This window comes from Loxodonta africana, chromosome 1, assembly GCF_030014295.1.
Source record: "Loxodonta africana isolate mLoxAfr1 chromosome 1, mLoxAfr1.hap2, whole genome shotgun sequence".
NCBI lineage: Eukaryota > Metazoa > Chordata > Mammalia > Proboscidea > Elephantidae > Loxodonta > Loxodonta africana.
The window spans coordinates 186,803,595-186,823,322 of NC_087342.1; the positions used below are offsets into that span (position 1 = coordinate 186,803,595).

Here is a 19,728-nt window from a genome sequence, read left to right on the forward strand (position 1 = left end):
ATTATTTTTCAAAAATTCCAAAACCCATTAGTTTATTCCCTTATCTTAAAAAAAATTGTCTCAAATATAATTAACACTGAATATACAATTCAGTTATTTCATGAACTAAACCTTTAATATTTGGTTATTTTATTGTTTTTCTTCTGAATCTTAAAACTAAAAAACAGAAAAAAAAATCTAATTAAAAAAGAATTTATTGAAGCTAGTGATTATTAAACACCATTTCAAGACATAAATGCCAAATGAAGCAACACACCTGGTTGAATGATGAGTCACTATCAGAGCAATTGTCTGTGCAGTAACTACTGCTTTTCTCCTTTTGGAGTTTCTTCTGCCTCTCTTGAATTCGTAACTCATCTTCTTCAAACTTGTTAATCATAGATTCCACCACCACTATCATGATGTTCTTCAAGGAATGCATCATTTCTTTGTACCTTTAAATTCAGAAGTAGTCTTAATAAAAGAAAGTCTACCAGCACAAATATAAACAGTCAACTAAGTGAAACTACTTAATTTTTTTTCTATAAAAAAGAGCTGTCCCTTTAAGAATGCAATTCTAAAGAGAAAAAACTAAGTCATTTTTCCTTAAAGAACAAATGCTATAACAGAATTCACTGGACAGGTATAAAAATTAATAGGTAACCCAAAGAGTGTATTATTCCTTTTTTTTTCAGCTGGTCACATGGACCAAGACAGTAAAATTAACAGAATCTGAGATAACAAGTTCCAAGGTATAGGTTCCAGTAGCTAGCAACAAAGGCAACAGTTAATATCATATCCTCCCAAAGCTCAGCCTACTTGATACTTCACTCTTATTCCTTGTTTTATTTCTATCTCTTTCTCTATCTTCCTCTCCTTTATTTTGTTCCTTCCCTTATCCCCTGCCTATACTTTGTCTATAGGTACCCCTAGCCATAACTGAGACCTGCTATATACACTCAGGACCTGAAAAAGAGGTAAGCTACCAGTGGGTCCTTTCAAACAGAGAGCTAGAGAACTCACTGTCAGGTATGTTAGAAAAGGGATTCCTAAAATTGGTAACAGTGTGAACTGGAAAACTTCTAAGATCCCTTTAGCTCCACAGGTCTAAAAATCTCAAGAAGAAATTGTAACAAATCTTTCCACTTATTAAGTGCAAATTCCTAAGCCTCCATAAGAACATTAGACTGTGATGATATCCCCAAAAACCACAGGAATAGAATTTTAGAACCAGAACGAACCACAAAAACCATCTAGCCCTTTACTGTATAAATAAGGAAAATGTGAACAGGACAACTGAAATCTCTATATTTAAAACAAAAAGAGATAAAGACGTAAATAAACATAGTGAATAAAGTACTAAATTTAGTATCAGAAAAACTGGATTGCACTACTGACTACTGTACTTACCAGCTCTGTCATAAGTCTCAATTTCCTCAACTATATAACAAGATAAAAAGTATATAACCTAGCTGGCCTATTTCACATGGCTGTAGCAAGAAAAAAATGGGAATATATATCTGAAAGTGTTTTGTAAAATATGAAACACTGCACATATATTTATTATTTATCATTATAATAATGGAAATGCACTAGTAAAATAAGCACAAAAACTTTCCTATCTGTATTTCCAGTTAATATGTCATTGTAACTGCATAAATCAAAAGAAGGCTAGGTACTATCTATCATAAGAGCAATGAAAACATACTGAAAGATTTGGAGGAAAAAATTAGCTGAGATTTTAATGGTTAAAGGAATTTTAAAACATATTTATATTTTACGTATATAAATTATACATAATTCTTAATACATAATTTATAACAATAAAATGGAAACCCTGGTGGTGTAGTTGTTAAATGCTATGGCTGCTAACCAAAAGATCAGCAGTTTGAATCCACCAGGCGCTCCTCAGAAACTCTATGGTGCAGTTCTACTCCGTCCTATAGGGTTGCTATGAGTCAGAATCAACTAGATGGCAACAGGCTTTTTTTTTAACTGTAGAATGTATGTAACATATATAGTTACTTTTTTTTTAAGCCCCAGATATTAGAAGAAAAACTAAAATACCAAGAGTAGATGGGAACAGATTAGGAACACAGGGGAAAAAACACCGAAAAGAACTGCTATAGAGGTGAGAACCCGCGGAAGATCCAAATTTAAAGTACAGTGATATAAAGAGCAGGAAAGAGACCTGGAACGCTCCTTAGACTAATTAGGTAAGTACATATAGAATAATATAGAATAACTGAGCCAGGAGGAACCAGCTTTCTCCTCTATAAATTCTAAACTGCAAGAAACAAGGAAGCAAGACAATGCCCTAGTTGCAATCGATAGATTACCAAAGGCTGCTCTCTCCTTTCACGAGACTAAGCTACACTTCCCAGCCTCCTTTGCAGCTAAGTACAAACGTGTAAACAACATAAAGTCTCTCTCCTCTTAAGTTTCAATTTGTTGATTTAATGAAGAAGTATAAAATTAAATCCCAATGATAGACAGTCTAAGAGCACAGCATAATTGAAATCCATTGAAAATTTGTAAGTTTCATTAGAGAACGTTTCCTCCAAGGCTTTTAGAAAACTCCAACATGAATTCATGCAAGAAATACCAATGAAATGGCCACAAGGAAAGATAAGAATAATAATTTTTTAAATTAAATTAAAAAAAAAAAAAATAGCTAGAGAGCCAGACCCTCAATATCAAGTTATATGAACTAGAACTGAATAGCAGTCACTGCAGTTTTGGAAAAGCTAAAGAAAAACAGATCTAGAATAGAACACAGTCGCCAGTAAATAGATTCCTTTATACTCCAAGAAGTTCAAAAATAAAGATTATAAAAAAAAAAAGAAGCTCTAGGAGTTAGTAAATAAATTCCACACTAATTAACACCGAAAATTTACATAGTAAGAACTTACACTCATTGAAAGATAAATATAGGAGAGATCCACCACTCATCTGTCAGTTTGTTGTACTATGGTGGCTTGCATGTTGCTATGAGGCTGGAAGTTAGGCTACCAGTATTTCAAAAACCAGCAGGGTCACCCATGGTGGACGGATTTCAGCAAAGCTTCCAGATTAAGACAGACTAGGAAGAAGGAACCGGCAACCTACTTCTAAAAAAATTGGCCAGTGAAAACCTTATGAATGGCAGCAAAACACTGATATATTGTCAGAAGATGAGCCCCACAGGTTGGAAGGTGCTCAAAATACGACTGGTGAAGAGATGCTTACTCAAAGTAGAGTTAACCTTCATGATGTAGATAGAGTAAAGCTTTTCGGACCTTCATCTACTGATGTGGCATGACTCAAATGAGAAGAAACAGCTGCAAACATCCATTAATAATCAGAACATGGAACGTATGAAGTGTGAATCTAGGAAAATTGGAAGTCATCAAAAAAGAAATGGAACACATCAAGACTGATATCCTAGGCATTAATGAGCTGAAATGGACTAGTAATGGCAATTTTGAATTGGACAATCATATGGTCTACTATGCTGGGAATGACAAATTGAAGAGGAATGGCATCCCATTCATCATCAAAAAGAACACTTCAAGATCTATCCTAAATTATAATACTGTCAATGATAGGATTATATCCATACACCTACAAGGAAGAACAGTAAATATGACTATTATTCAAATTTACGTGCCAACCACTAATGCAAAAGATGAAGAAACTGAATATTTTCACCAACTTCCACAGTCTGAAATTAATCAAACACACAATCAAGGTGAATTGATAATGACTGGTGATTGGAATGCAAAAGTTGAAAACAAAGAAAAAGAACTGGTAGCTGGAAAATACAGTCTTGGTGATAGAAATGATGCTGGAGATAGCATGGTAGAATTTTGCAAGACCAACAAATTATTCACAGCAAATATCTTTTTTCAACAACATAAACAGAGACTATACACATGGACCTCACCAGATCAAATACACAGGAATCAAATCAATTATATCTGTGGAAAGTGACAAAGGAGAAGCTCAATATCGTCAGTCAGAATAAGGACATGGGTCGACTGTGGAACAGACCATCAATTGCTCCCACCCAAGGTCAAGGTGAAGCTGAAGAAAATTAAAATAAATCACAGGAGCCAAAGTACAACCTTGAGTATATCCCACCTGAATTTAGAGACTGTCTCAAGAATAGATTTGACACACTAAATACTAATGACCAAAGACCAGATGAGTTATGGGAAGATATCAAGGACATCATACATGAAGAAAGCAAAAGGTCATTAAAAAAGAAAGAAAAGACCAGAAGAGATGTCAAGAGAGACTGTGAAACTCGCTCTTGAATGTAGAGTAGCTAAAAAGAATGGAAGAAACGATGAAGTAAAAGAGCTGAATGGAAGATTTCAAAGGGTGGCTCAAGAGGACAGAGTAAAGTATTATAATGAAATGTACAAAGACTTGTAGTTAGAAAACCGAAAGGGAAGAACATGCTCAGCATTTCTCAAGCTGAAAGAACTCAAGAAAACAAGCCTTGAGTTGCCCAATTTTGACGGATTCTATATGGGCAAAGTATTGAACAATGCAGAAAGCATCAAAAGAAGAGGGAAGGAATGCACAGAGTCACTGTACCAAAAAGATATGGTCAATGTTCAAACATTTCAGGAGGTAGCATATGATCAAAAACTGATGGTACTGAAGGAAGAAGACCAAGTGCACTGAAGGCACTGGCAAAAACAAGGCTCTGGGGACTGACAGAATATCAAGAGAAATGTTTCAACAAACAGATGCAGCGCTGAGGTGTTCACTCATCTATGCCAAGAAATTTGGAAGGCAGCTACCTGGTCAACCAACTGGAAGAGATCTATTATTTGTGCCCATTCCAAAGAAAGGTGATCCAACAGACTGAGGAAATTATCAAACAATATCAACAGTATCACAAAAAAAAAAAAAAAAAACAAGAAAAATTTTGCTGAAGAAAATTCAAAAACAGTTGCAGCAGTACACCAACAGGGAACTGTCAGAAATTCAGGCCGGATTCAAAAGAGGACATGGAATGAGGGATATCATTGCTGATGTCAGATGCATCTTGGCTGAAAGCAGAAAATACCAGAAAGATGTTTTCCTGTGTTTTATTGACTATGCAAAGGCATTTGACTGTGTGGATCATAACAAATTACGGATAAAACTGTGAAGAATGGGAATCCCAGAACACTTAATTGTGCTCATGAGGAACCTGTACATTGAATAAGATGCAACCAATCAAATAGAATGAGGGAATACTGCATAGCTTAAAATCAGAAAAAGTGTGTGTCACAGCTGGGTCCTTTCACCATATTTATTAAATCTGTATGCTGAGCAAATAATCCGAGAAACCGGACTAAATGAAGAAGAATGTGGTATTAGGATTGGGGGAAGACTCGTTAACAATCTGCGATATGCAGATGACACAACCTTGCTTGTTGAAAGTGAAGAGGACTTGAATCACTTATTGATGAAGATCAAAGACTACACCCTTCAGTGTGGATTACACCTCAACATAAAGAAAACAAAAATCCTCACAACTGGACTAATAAGCAACATCGTGATAAATTGGAGAATATACTGAAGTCAAGGATTTTGTTTTACTTGGATCCACAATCAACACCCATGGAAGCAACAATCAAGAAATCAAACGATATATTGCACTGGGCAAATCTGCTCGAAAAGACCTCTTTAAAGTGTTAACAAGCAAAGATGTTACCTTAAGGAGTAATGTGCACTCGACCCAAGCCATGGTATTTTTCAATGGCCTCCTATGCATGCAAAAGTTGGACAATGAATAAAGAAGACTGCAGGAGAATTGATGCCTTTGAATTACAGTGTTGGTGAAGAATACTGAATATACCATGGACTGGCAGTAGAGCAAATGAATCTGTCTTGGAAAAACTACAGCCACAATGCTCCTCAGAAAGGAGAATGGCAAGACTTTGTCTCACGTACTTTGGACATATAATCAGGAGGGACCAATGCCTGGAGAAAGACATCATGCTTGGTAAAGTACAGGGTCAGCAAAAAAGAGGAAGACCCTCAACAAGATGGACTGACACAGTAGCTGCAACATTGGCTCAAACATAGCAAAGATTGTGAGGATGGCTCAGGACCAGGCAGCATTTTGTTCTGTTGTACATAGAGTCCTATGAGTCAGAACCAACTTGACAGCACCTAACAACAACCACAACACAGGACAGAGCCTACAGATGAATATTTTTCCATGTGCAAACATTTAAAAAATAAATATCAAAATGTTTAACTAGGAAAGTGATTTGTAATTTTTACAGTAAAAATATTAATGGATGTGTTGTGCTTATATTTGCCGTAAATAATTTCTGAAGAATCACCAAAAAAGTAACAATTTGAAAGAAAACATGCATGCTCTGTAGAACTTAAAATCTTTCATCTATGGTTCACATAGCAGAAGACAAACATTCATTAAATCACTTAAGAGCCTTGCAAGGTAAGTATTATTGTATTAATTTTTACACATGGATGAACTAAAACACATGAAAACTAAATGGCTTATCCAGAGATAAAAAGTCATTTCCTAACAGTCCCATATAAAACTCTGCTGTTAGCATTAAAATATCTTCATTATCTGCCCAATAAAATATTTTAGTACTCCTCTTAGAATATGCTAATACTGCTAGAAATAGACTAGTAGGAATTTATAATATTATCTAAACATGGAGATTAAGTCATTTTTTTTTGTTTTTCTCCAAATCAAGAAATAAGAAAGGTTCATCTCTATGCCTTTTACTTTATATTAGTTGTATTTTTTATGTGCTTGCTGAATTTACCTGTAGCTGTACACTGTCACTTTGTTCACATAATATTTATTTAAATAATAAAATCATTTGTCACAAAGGGGAAGAGCTCTTGCCCAAAGTAATAAATACAAGTTCTACTGCTTAAAAATTAATTAGATTTAATGCCTTAAAATACAATAAGCTCAGGTACAAATTTAATTTTTCTGATACTGGCAAGATGAGCTACATATACTAAGCTCCAACACCTGCTTTCGAGCTGCAATAGAAAGCAAACATGGCCCAACCTGTACAGAAAATCAATGGCAAAATTACCTAGAGAGATCCCATACATTCAAGTTCAGAGATTAAAATTAGAAAAGCAAATGCATCCATCCAAATCATTATCAAAACTAAACTTGGGGGATCCAAATTAAGAAGGTTTTACTGCCAATCAAATTTGTGTGAAGCTTTTATGAGAATCAAAAAACTTTGACATCTACCTTCAGAAAGCAATTTTTAAATTTAGATAATATTAAAATGCTTGCTACTCTAAGATTAGAAACACCTAAACTTAAGAATAAACAGAAAAAAAAAAGTTGATTTTGACTCATAGCAACCAAAGGGTTGGCACTTCAAATCCGCCAGGCCCTCCTTGGAAACTCTATGGGGCAGTTCTACTCTGTCCTAGAGGGTTGCTATGAGTCAGAAACAACTCGATGGTGCTGGGTTTGGTTTTTGGGTTTTATGGAGAACATTGTTAAAGGACTGAAGGTCATATATGAATATACCAGAGTTGGGCCCTTAGGAATTTACTGGATTAGCAAGGAGTCAATAACGCAAATAGCTGAAAAAAGAACATGAATTCCTACAGGGCAGCATACAGTGAAGAGTGTCCCAGAAAGAAAAGCCCCACATTGGGCTCCAATACCAAACAACTTTACCACCTTTACAATCACTTAATTTGCCTCTCTGAACCTATAAAATGTGGGCTTAGAATACCTGATATCTAAGGTATTTTCCAGCATGAACATCCTGAAGTTCTGTAGAATTAAAACTAATATAATAAAAACCAAGCTCATTAGTGACTTACTTTTTTAGTCTTCTGTGACTCCCATCAGGTTGAGTGTCCCCTCTAAGAATCTTTGTTAGTTCTCCCTAGTATCCATCCTCCCTCTCTTCCCATGAAGTATTAGAACTCCTCCCTTAAGTTTTCACTGTGGGCCCATGGTCAACAGGTAGATATTAAACTTCCCAGTCTCCATTGCAGATATAGGTGTGGGCATGTGACCAAGTTTTAGTCAATGAAAAGTGAATTTAAAAAAAAGAAAAGGAAGTTACTTGCCCTCCACTCTCTCTTTCCTTGGCCAGGCTGAAGAACAGTGTGAAGTACTAACTTCCACCATGCAGATGAAGGTAACACCTCAGGACAGGGATTGGCAAACTATGGCCTATGGGCCAAATCTGACCTACCACCAGCATTTTGTAAAAAAAAAAAGTTTCATTGGAAAACACACGGGCTCTTTCATTCACATATTGTCTACGCCTACTTTAGTACTCCAACAGCTCGCAAAGCCTAAAATATTTATAATGCTGCCCTTTACAAGGAAAAGTTTATCATTCCCTGCCCTAAGACATGATGGAACAACAAAATAAAACAAACCAGCCTCCCTGGATGGACCCAATGGCAGATCTGCCTACGCACACTACACTAATGAACTTCTGAACTATCACGTAAGAGAAAAAAAATGGTCTTGTTTGTCGTTGTTGTTGTTGTTGTTGTTGTTGTTAGGTGCCATTGAGTTGGCTCTGACTCCTAGCAACCCTATATGTGACAGAATGAAACATTGCCTGGTCCTGTGTCATCCTCACAATCACTGTTATGTTTCAGCCCATTGTTGCAGCCGCTATGTCTATCCATCTTGTAGAGGGTCTTGCTTGATTCACTGTATTTTGGTTTCTCTTTGTCACAGCTGCTTAATGTGTATTTCAACTAATACACCTTTCCTCTATATGTCCAAGTGACCTTTTGCATGTATCATGCCATTTACTATACCAAAAGGAAAATATCTATTTAGGTTTCTATTTCAGTGTAATGTCAAACACCTCATTACATCCAATAATCATATGGATTACTGGAGGGTAGGAGGTACCCTATTCATCTATACTGCCCCAGAAACTAACATATATTAGCCACTCTTTAAATGTGTGATAGGTATATGATTGATGAGGAAGAAAAAAAGAGAAAATTACATATTGCTAAAGCCAGAATTACTTCAAATATCAATGAAATAAAGCTGATTATACTGGCGAGAGAAACTTTAATTTATTCAACAAATACCTATTTATTAAGCACTTAAGATATGACAGGCATTTTTTTACACACTAAGAACACAGAAATAGACAAAAATTGTGAAATTTTATGTCTATATAGAGCTTATGATCTATATAATTATGAATATATAATTACAGAAAAATATCTTTATAAATATATAATTATAGAACAATATCACACACAAGCAAAATTTTGCTGAAGATCATTCAAACACGACTGAATTCAGCCCGGTTTCAGAAGAGGATGTGGAACCAGGGATATCATTGCTGATATCAGATGGATCCTGGCTGAAAGCAGAGAATACCAGAAGGATGTTTACCTGTGCTTTATTGACTATGCAAAGGCATTCAACTGTGTGGATCATAGCAAATTATGGATAACATTGAGAAGAATGGGAATTCCAGAACACTTAATTGTGCTCATGAGGGACCTTTACATAGATCAAGAGGCAGTTATTTGGACAGAACAAGGGGATACTGATTGGTTTAAAGTCAGGAAAGGTGTGCGTCAGGGTTGTATTCTTTTACCATACCTATTCAATCTGTATGTTGAGCAAATAATACGAGAAGCCAGACTATATGAAGAAGAACAGGGCATCAGGATTGGTGGAAGGCTCATTAACAACCTGTGTTACGCAGATGACACAACCCTGCTTGCTGAAAGTGAAGAGGACTTGAAACACTTACTAATGAAGATCAAAGACCACAGCCTTCAGTATGGATTGCACCTCAACACAAAAAAAACAAAAATCCTCACAACTGGACTAATGAGCAACATCATGATAAACAGAAAAGATTGAAGTTGTCAAGGATTTCATTTTACTTGGATCCACAATCAACAGCCATGGAAGCAGCAGTCAAGAAATCAAAAGACGCATCGCATTGGGTAAATCTGCTGCAGAGGACCTCTTTAAAGTGTTGAAGAGCAAAGATGTCACCTTGAAGACAAGGGTGCGCCAGACTCAAGCCTTGGTATTTTCAATCTCATCATATGCATGTGAAAGCTGGACAATGAATAAGGAAGACCAAAGAAGAACTGATACCTTTGAATTGTGGTGTTGGCAAAGAATACTGAATATACCATGGACTACCAAAAGGACGAACAAATCTGTCTTAGAAGAAATGCAACCAGAATGCTCCTTAGAAGCAAGGATGGCGAGACTGCACCTTACATATTTTGGACATGTTGTCAGGAGGGATCAGTCCCTGAAGAAGGACATCATGCTTGGCAGAGTACAGAGTCAGCGGAAAAGAGGAAGACCCTCAACGAGGTGGATTGACACAGTGGCTGCAAGAATGAGCTCAAGCATATCAACGATTGTAAGGATGGTTCAGGACCAGGCAGTGTTTCGTTCTGTTGTGCGTAGGGTTGCCATGAGTCGGAACCGACTTGACGGCACCTAACAACAACAAATAGAGCTTATATTCTAGTGGGAAGACATTGGAAATAAACAGAAAAAAAGCAAACACAAATATTCCCCTTTATTAATCAGTGGCAATAAGTACAAAGGAGAAAAATAAAACAAAGTAAGAGAGTGAGAAGGTAACAGGGAAAGGCTACTCTTTTACACAGGAAGTTAGGAAAGTTCTTTCTGATAAAGTAGCATCTGAACAAAAACCTAAAAAAAAGGGAAGGTGCAAACCACAAAAACATTAGGGAAAAAAACATTCTAGGGAGTGAAAGCAACAGGAGTGCAAAGGCCCTGAGGGACGGACTTGCTTTGCTTTTTGTGAAAGAGCAAAGAGACCAGTGTGCTGCAGCAGGGTTAAGAGGGAATGTGCCAAGAAATGAAGTAGGCAAGGAAGCAGAAGGTTCGTGCTGAGCCTTGCGGGCCACAGGAAGAGCTCTGGATTTTACTCTGAGTGAGATGTGAAGACTGGAAAGTGAGCAGAAGAGTGACATGATGTGATGCATTGTGTTTTAGAGAATCATTCCAGCTGTTATGAGGGAAACACTGTAGGCATAAGGTAGAGGTGTTTTTAAAGAAACTTGTTGAGACAAAAATTACTTTAAAATATTATTGTGGGCATACTCACTCTTTAGATTCCTGAGTTTTCTTAGTAACATGCTGTACAACTGTGTCATAGCCAGATTCTTCACCCTGATTCTGATCAGATGTGCATTTTTCCATTTCTTCTTCAATCATAGACCCCAAAGTGTTGCATATGTATTGTCTAAGGTATTTCACAAATTCATAGCTGAAACAAATATTGAAAAATAAATCCAGTCAATATGATAAGCTCACTTATTAACCATATCGACAAAAACATGTTAGCGCAGAAAAGTTTGTGACATAATGAGATTTCTTATTTATAACTAGGATTAAATTGATCATTCATCACAAATCATCAAGCTAATCTGGGTTTTTGTTTTGCTTTCATCTGGAATATTTGGAAAAAAAAAAAAAGATGACCGCACCGAGGAAGAGGTGAAAGTTCAGGACCAACAACTTTCCGTGGGTTAGAAGTCTTTTCACATTCTTTTTAAATATATGCCCCTATCTTTAATGTACGATACTTGAGAATAGGCAAAGCAGCTGTTAAAGATTTTCATAATTATTCAGCTGATGAGGAAACCCAGACTAGTATAACAGTAATTATGAAAGAATAAATAGGAAAAGGTTAAACTCCAATCATCAGAACAGAAATGTTTTAGTACACAAAAGCGGTAATTCAGACCTAATTTCCACTAATCAGCTTTTGCCTGACTACATTTAAAAAGAGAAGTGTCTCAGACAATTAAATACATTGGACATTCTTCTTCTTACTGTTGGTTTGATGGTCATACCAAAAACAATTTGCCAACCAAGATATTATAGCAAACCTGAGAAGGTGAAAACTCTGCAAAGTAGATAATTGATAGAAACACTTACTGAAAATAAAGGGCTATAATTTATCATGACTTTATAAAGGTAAAACTTTTTGTGGTCTCTCTAATGACAGAGATAAATTAGGATGGATACTTTTATAACTATCACTATATTCAAGAATTACAGTCAAATATATCACTGTATAAGAGCCTCATATATATATAGCACAGGAGATAAGGGGACCCTGAATCATTTGCTTGCTACTATTATCAGAATTGACTGGACGGCAGTGGGCAGTGGGTATTACGCTACTTGGTACTACTACGTCCTACTCAATGGCAACGGGTGTTCTGTGTGGTATGTTATGGGTCCATCATGGTCCCCAGCATATAGTCTTCAGTCTAATACTCACTGAATGTTCCCCAAGTAAGAGCTATCTCAGGCAGATGTTGTTGTTGTTAGGTGCCATTGATTCGGTTCTGACTCACAGCAGACCTATGTACAATGAAACACTGCCTGGTCCTGCACCATCCTCACAATTATTGTTATGCTTGAGCCCACTGTTGCAGCCACTGTGTCAACCCAACTCTTTGAGGGTCTTCCTCTTTTTCACTGACCCTGTACTTTACCAAGTATGTCCTTCTCCAGGGACTGATCCCTCCTGATAACATGTCCAAAGTATGTGAGACATAGTCTCACCATCCTTGCTCTGAAGGAGCATTCTGGTTGTACTTCTTCCAAGACAGATTTTTTCGTTCTTTTGGCATTCCATGGTATATTCAATATTCTTTGCCAACACCACAATACAAAGATCCCAATTCTTCTTTGGTCTTCCTTATTCACTGTCTAGCTTTCACAAGCACATGAAACGATTAAAAACACCGCAGCTTAGGTCAGGCGCACCTTAGTCTTCAAGGTGACATCTTTGCTTTTCAAGACTTTAAAGAGGTCTTTTGCAGCATATTTGCACAATGCAACGCGTCTTTTGATTTCCTGACTGCTGTTTCCATGAGAGTTCATGGTGGATCCAACTCAAATGAAATCCTTGACAACTTCAATCTTGTCTCCGTTTATCATGATGTTGCTCACTAGTCCAGTTGTGAAGATTTTTATTTTCTTTATGTTGAAGTGTAATCCATACTGAAGGCTGTAGTCTTTGATCTTCACCAGTAAGTGCTTCAAGTCCTCTTCACTTTCAACAAGCAAGGTAGTGACATCTGCACAACACAGATTGTTGATGCATCTTCCTCTAATCTTGATGCCCTGTTCTTCATAGAGTCCAGCTTCTCAGATTATTCGCTCAGCATACAGATTAAACAGGTATGGTGAAAGGATACAACCCTGAAGCACACCTTTCCTGACTTTAAACCACACAGTATCTCCTTGTTCTGTTCAAATGACTGCCTCTTCATCTGTGCACGTGTGTCTCAGTTTGTCATACTGTAGGGACTTGTGTGTTGCTGTGATGCTAGAAGCTATGCCGCCGGTATTCAATACCAGCAGGTTTATCCATGGTGGACAGGTATCAGCTGACCTTCTGGACTAACACAGACTAGGAAGAAGAACCAGGCAGTCTACTTCTGCATTCCAATCACCAGTAATTATCAATGCATCCAGATTGCATGCTTGATCAGTTTCTCCAGGTCATACTTTGGCTCTCATGGACTTGTTCTAATTTTCTTGAGTTTCAACTTGAACTTGCATATGAGTGGTTGATGGTCTGTTCTGCAGTTGGCCCCTGGCCTTATTCTGACTGATGATATTGGGCTTTTCCATTGTCTCTTTCCACATATGTAGTCAATTTGACTCTTGTGTATTCCATCTGGCAAGGTCCACGTGTATAGTCACCGTTTATGTTGGTGACAAAAGGTATTTGCAATGAAGAAGTCGTTCATCTTGCAGTGTTCTGTCATGTAATCTCTGTCATCATTTCTATCACTAAGACTACATTTTCCAGCTACCAGTCCTTCTTTTTTGTTTCCAACTTTCACAGTCCAATCACCAGTAATTATCAATGCATCCTGATTGCATATTTAATCAATTTCAGACTGCAGAAGCTGGTAAAAATCTTCAATTTCTTCATCTTTGGCCTTTGTGGTTGGTGCATAAATTTGAATAATAGTCGTATTAATTGGTCCTCCTTGTACTCATATAGATATTATCGTATCACTGACAGTGTGTTGTACTTCAGGATATATCTTGAAATGTTCTTTTTGATGACGAATGCAATGCCATTCCTTTTCAAGTTGTCATTCCCAGCATAGTAGACCATATGATCGTCTGATTCAGCATGGCCAATACCAGTCCATTTCAGCTCACTAATGCCTAGGATATCCATGTTTGTGCGTTCCATTTCATTTTTGATGATTTCCAATTTTCCTAGATTCGTACTTTGACCATTCCATTTTCCAATTATTAATGGATGCTTGCAGCTGCTTCTTTTCATTCTGAGTCATGCCATGTCAGCAAATGAAGGTCCTGAAAGCTTGACTTCATCCATATCATTAAGGTCAACTCTAGTTTGAGATGGCAGCTCTTCCTCAGCTGTTCTTTGAATGCCTTCCAACCTGGGGTGCACTTCTTCCTGCACTATATCTGACAGTGTTTCCCGGCTGTTCATAAGGTTTTCATTGACTAATTCTTTAATGCAAAAGTTGGAAACAAAGAAGAAGGATGGGTAGTTGGAAAATACGGCCTTGGTGACAGAAAAGAATCTGGAGATCACATGATAGAATTTTGCAAGACCAATGACTTTCTCATTCCAAATACATTTTTTCAACAACATAGATGGCGACTATGCATGTGGACCTAGCCAGATGGAATACACAGGAATCAAATTGACTATATCTGTGGAAAGAAGACAATGGAAAAGTTCAATATCATCAGTCAGAAAAAGGCCAGGGGCCAACTCGGAACAGACCATCAATTGCTCATATACAAGTTTGAGTTGAAGCTGAAGAAAATTAGATGACCTTGAGTATATCCCGCCTGAACTTAGAGACCATCTCAAGAATAGACTGATACATTGAACACTAATGACTGACTACCAGACGAGTTGTGGAATGATATCAAGGACATCATACCTGAAGAAAGCAAGAGATTATTAAAAAGACAGAAAAGAAAGAAAAGACCAAAAATGGATGTCAAAAGAGACTCTGAAACTTGCTCTGGAACATAGAGTAGCTAAAGTAAAAGGAAGAAATGATGAAGTAAAAGAGCTAACCAGAAGACTTTAAACAGCGGCTCGAGAAGACAAAGTAAAGTATTATAATGATATGTGCAAAAACCTGGAATTAGAAAACCAAAAGGGGAGAACACATTCAGCATTTCTCAAGCTGAAAGAAAAGAAAAAATTAAAAAAAAAAAAATTAAATTGTAGACTCCGCAGATTCTTGGGAACTCATGGACTTGCAATGAGATAACATATAAAATGCTAGCACATGGCCCTGAATTTGGAAAAAAATCCCTCATAACTGTTAGATATTATTATCATCATTGCCCATTTTCTAAAATTTTGATTTGTTAATTATCACAGAACTCAGCCAGGTCCAACTTTTATAATCTATACAGAGAGCAAACCATTACAGATTTTCAGTATTGAAACTGTCACCCCACTTCGGCAATAAATCAAGCTAACTTAAGGTATAATGCTCCAACATTCTTAAAGTTTTTTTTTTTTTTTTTGTATTTGAGTACATCCCACCTGAATCTAGAGATGATCTCAAGAATAGGTTTGATGCATTGAACACTAATGCCCAAAGACCAGACAAGTTGTGCAATGACATCAAGAACATCATACATGAAGAAAGCAAGAGATCATTAAAATGACAGGAAAGAAAGAAAAGACCAAAAAGGATGTCAGGAGAGACTATGGGGTAGTTCTATTCTGTGCTACAGGGTTGCTATGAGTCAGAATCAACTCTACAACATATAACAACAGCTATTGTTTTATTATTACTATCATTATTAATAAATTTAAGACACTTTTTGTCATTGGCATTTAGCTCTCGTAGGCTCCAACTTGCCCTACCAGACTTATGTCCCATTACTACCCCAACATACCCAATACTTCCAATGTTTTATTTTCCTAAAGCCTTTGATGACGCTATTTCATCTACTTAGAACGCTTTTCACCTCCCTTCCTTCAGTAGGCTCATCTTTACAATCTAAAATGCTACCTCTTTGATAAAGCTTCTCCCAGTTTCCTTAAATCTGATATTCTCTTTCTCCCCCCAAACTCTAATAGTACGTTGTCCCCTAAAATTATGTTGTGAGAAGTCATATATATGACCTCCTGTAAACCCAGATTTTTATAGCCTTGAGAGCAAGATAGACTTGCTTGTCTGTGTATCATCGACAATACCTCACATATCCCACAGTGCCGTCAAGTCGATTCCAAAGTACAGGGACCCTAAAGCATAGAGGAGAACTGCCGCATGGGGCTTTCAAGGCTGCAAATCTTTACAGAAGCAGCCTGCTACATCCTTCTCCCACGGAGCCACTGTGTAGGTTCGAACTGCCAACCTTTCAGTTAACAGCTGAATGCTAAACCACTGCGCCGCCAGGGCTCCTTCCTTATACACAGTAGACATTTTATAAATACTTGGACTGAAATACAGCTTTGGGAAAAGGTTTCTCTCTTCACTTCTCACGTGAGTGTCAGTTTCAATTTTATTTGTCTTAGTAATTAGTTCCTTGTTCACTTTAACGTCTAATAAATTTTCAGGTAGTATTATACAATTGCTGCTCCCCTTCATTTCCCTACCTACAATACATGGTCTCTTCTTCCTATATACCCTCTCTAAGGAAAAAACAACAACAAAGAGGAAAGGAAAATAAAAAGGGTAAAGCAAAAGGAAACCTGCTCTTCCCAACTACCCATCACACATCTGGCACTAACAGCATTATCTTTCAGGACTCCCAGACTTGACACCATGGAGTGCTCTTCAACCTCTCCATCTCATGCATTCCACACTTATCCACTCCCTTATCCTTCCAGTCACCAACACTTGTTAATGTTTCCTGTACGTTTTACATTTCTATCATTCAGTGCAAAAGTCCATCAACTCAAACAGGGATTACTGCCGCAGATATCTTGCTTGTCTTCTCACTTTCATTCTCTTTCCCCTCATATTTATCTTGAACACTGTAGACACACTGATCTTTAAAAAATCACTGATTTCATTATTCACTGAGTTAAAGCCATTTTAATCATACAAGTACCTCTACTATGTCATGCTCATAATGACTCAATATTTATAAAAACTTATAAAATCTATAAAAACTTATGCCATGTTTAATAACTACATTTTAGAATATCCTTACCAGGTTTTACTTAAATCAGTTCTGCCACAATTTATGTCCTTTCAAGTCTGTTTTTAGCAGACTGTTCTGTGTTAACATTTTCAGACTCAATACATTCTAATTGTGCTGGAAAGGCCAAGAATATATTATACGAATAATACAGCTATGACTATGATGGACAATAAATACAACTTCCATTGATTTCTATTTCAATTGAGTTTATTAATATTCACTGTTTTAAGAACTGAGTCATTGGATTTTAAAATTTTCTAATAATAACGATTGTTATAGCTTTTTAAAATATATGATCTGTTCATCGACCTGACTGCAGCTAACAGCAGCAACGTAACTGTCGTATTACACTTTTAGAAACCTATGAATCAAATTTGGCTTCAGGTTTAAGTAGTAAATCTTACACTGATCAGCCTTGCAACCTTAGGCAAAACACCTAACCTTGCCAAATTTTGGTTTCTTCTTACATAACAGTAATGATAATCAGAATGTGAAAACTGTTACTTAGTATATACAATATTTTATTATACTCTGATACTTTTTTTTGCCAAATATATTACTACCTATATTTTACTAACTTTATTACTCTAAAAGTAATTTAATGAAGGAAAAAAAAATTTTAGTTTCAATGACACTATTACCAAATGAATACCAAATACAATTTTTCAAAATATCCCTCAAAAAGAGACATTAAAATCTAGGAGGATGGTTGTTGCTACTAAGAAAAGGCATGCTCACCTTACCACATTTCAGAAGCAGCTCAATGAAAATACATGTGTTCCTAGTCATTTTGCTTTACTACTGATGAATATGAAATATTTCACATTTTACCAAGTTGAGAAAAAGCACATTGCCTTTTCCATTCTTTTTTTCTCCAACTGTACTGCCTAAACTTTTCAGAAAACCTAATGAGTTTTTCTACAGTAAACTCCTGACATGTTCAAAATGTTTATATCAAAATGTACACAGATACAAAGACTACTATCACAATGTAAGAATATAAAAAATCTGATTAGTAGATGTTTGTTTCAGGAAATTCAGCTATTTACACAATCAAGAAATATTTCAATCATATATAGAAAAAATTAACGGTAATATGTTTTGAAAAGATATTTTATTAGTGGTTTTAAAGTTATAAATTATAATGCTGACACTGGGAATTCCTAAAACATTATATTTCAGAATCAGGATTATTTTTTATAACAAAGTCATGTTTATGTACCATTTTTGTGCCCCAAACTCTATATAACAGAAACAACAAATATTTTACATTACCCACAACATTTTAAGCCAAAGAATATGCTTCTGACTCATGACAAACACAGTTGCTATAAATATATTCATTAATTATGAAAGCTCATATATAATCCTTGGAAACGTGTATCACTTTACAGAACTGATGTTTTCTTGACGTTATCACTTAAACACTCTGAAGGTCATTTATTAAAAAATTCACTGGGAAATTCTTTTACAAAATAAAGGATAAATTCAATTCAAGAAATATTATTGTATGCCTTCTCTATCAAACAAAAAATATAACCAATGAGAGGATTGCAAAGGTGAGTCTCTATATTAAAGACTACTACAATCATGTGGGGTGGTAAGTATTAAAAAAATATATATATACGATTCTAATTGAAATGCAAATAAATATAAGTTCTCAACCCTGGCTGCGCATTAGAATCCTCCAAAGAGCTTTTTAAAAAAACACCAAGGTCCAACCTCTACCAGTCTCCCTATAACACACCCCCCACCCCCAAGAAATTTTGATTCATTTGTTGTGAGGACCAGCATCAATATTTTTTTAACCGCCCCCAGCTGATTCTAGTATAGCTGAGGGTGAAAACCAGTGTTGGGTTAGTTTTATGGAGTCCAAGGTGGCCAATCTGAGTGTAAAAATTTATACAACACATACACAGATTAATGAAAGCAATGTTCTCTTCCCTGCCTCAATCCCCTTTCTTAGGCTTCAAATCATGCTACCACTTTTAGAAAAATGGTAAGTGACTGGCTCTTTTAAAGAATGTGTACAGGTATAAGCAGAAAAATAGAAGGTTAGGGCAGATGCCAGATGGGGCAAATCCCCAATGGGGCTGTTTTGCCTATGCTATATTTTTCCTCCAAATGACTGGATTTTCCCCCATTTTATTTTCTTATTCTACCTGAAATTCCATCATTCATGGATTCAATTGTCTTAACCATTATCCTCATACAAAATGTTAATATTCCAGAGATACCAGTTTCCTCTACAAATCTGTTTAACAAGATTATTTGTCTTCCTAATGCTAGGACATCAGGTGGATTTACAGAATCCACATTCTAAAAATGAAGATGGGGAAGCAGATAATTCTGAAGTATGAAAGACTTTGGGAAGTAAGATACTTAAGAGACTTAAGAACATTAAGTACTCAAGGAGAGTTAGGACAGAAAAGAAAGTGAAATGGAAGTATGAGAAACTGGACTAAATGACCTTTAAGATTCCATCCAATTCTAAGATTGTAAAATTCTAAGAAGATGCCAAAGATGCCAAAGACATTGCTCTCTCTTTTCCTCTC

At 36.3% G+C, this 19,728-nt stretch overlaps 1 protein-coding gene across 8 annotated transcripts in view; it reads right to left on the bottom strand.

Annotated features, from left to right (window-relative positions):
- TBC1D32 (TBC1 domain family member 32) overlaps positions 1-19,728 on the bottom strand; it is a 318,311-nt gene that overhangs the window by 243,609 nt on the left and 54,974 nt on the right. For all 8 annotated transcript variants that reach the window (XM_064290365.1, XM_023539436.2, XM_064290356.1 and 5 more), the window contains 2 exons: positions 11,085-11,246; positions 257-434 (listed from right to left, as the gene is read on the bottom strand). In XM_064290365.1, the coding sequence (XP_064146435.1) occupies positions 257-434; positions 11,085-11,194 (288 nt within the window). In that variant the 5' untranslated portion in view covers positions 11,195-11,246. The remainder of the gene's footprint in view (positions 1-256; positions 435-11,084; positions 11,247-19,728) is intronic.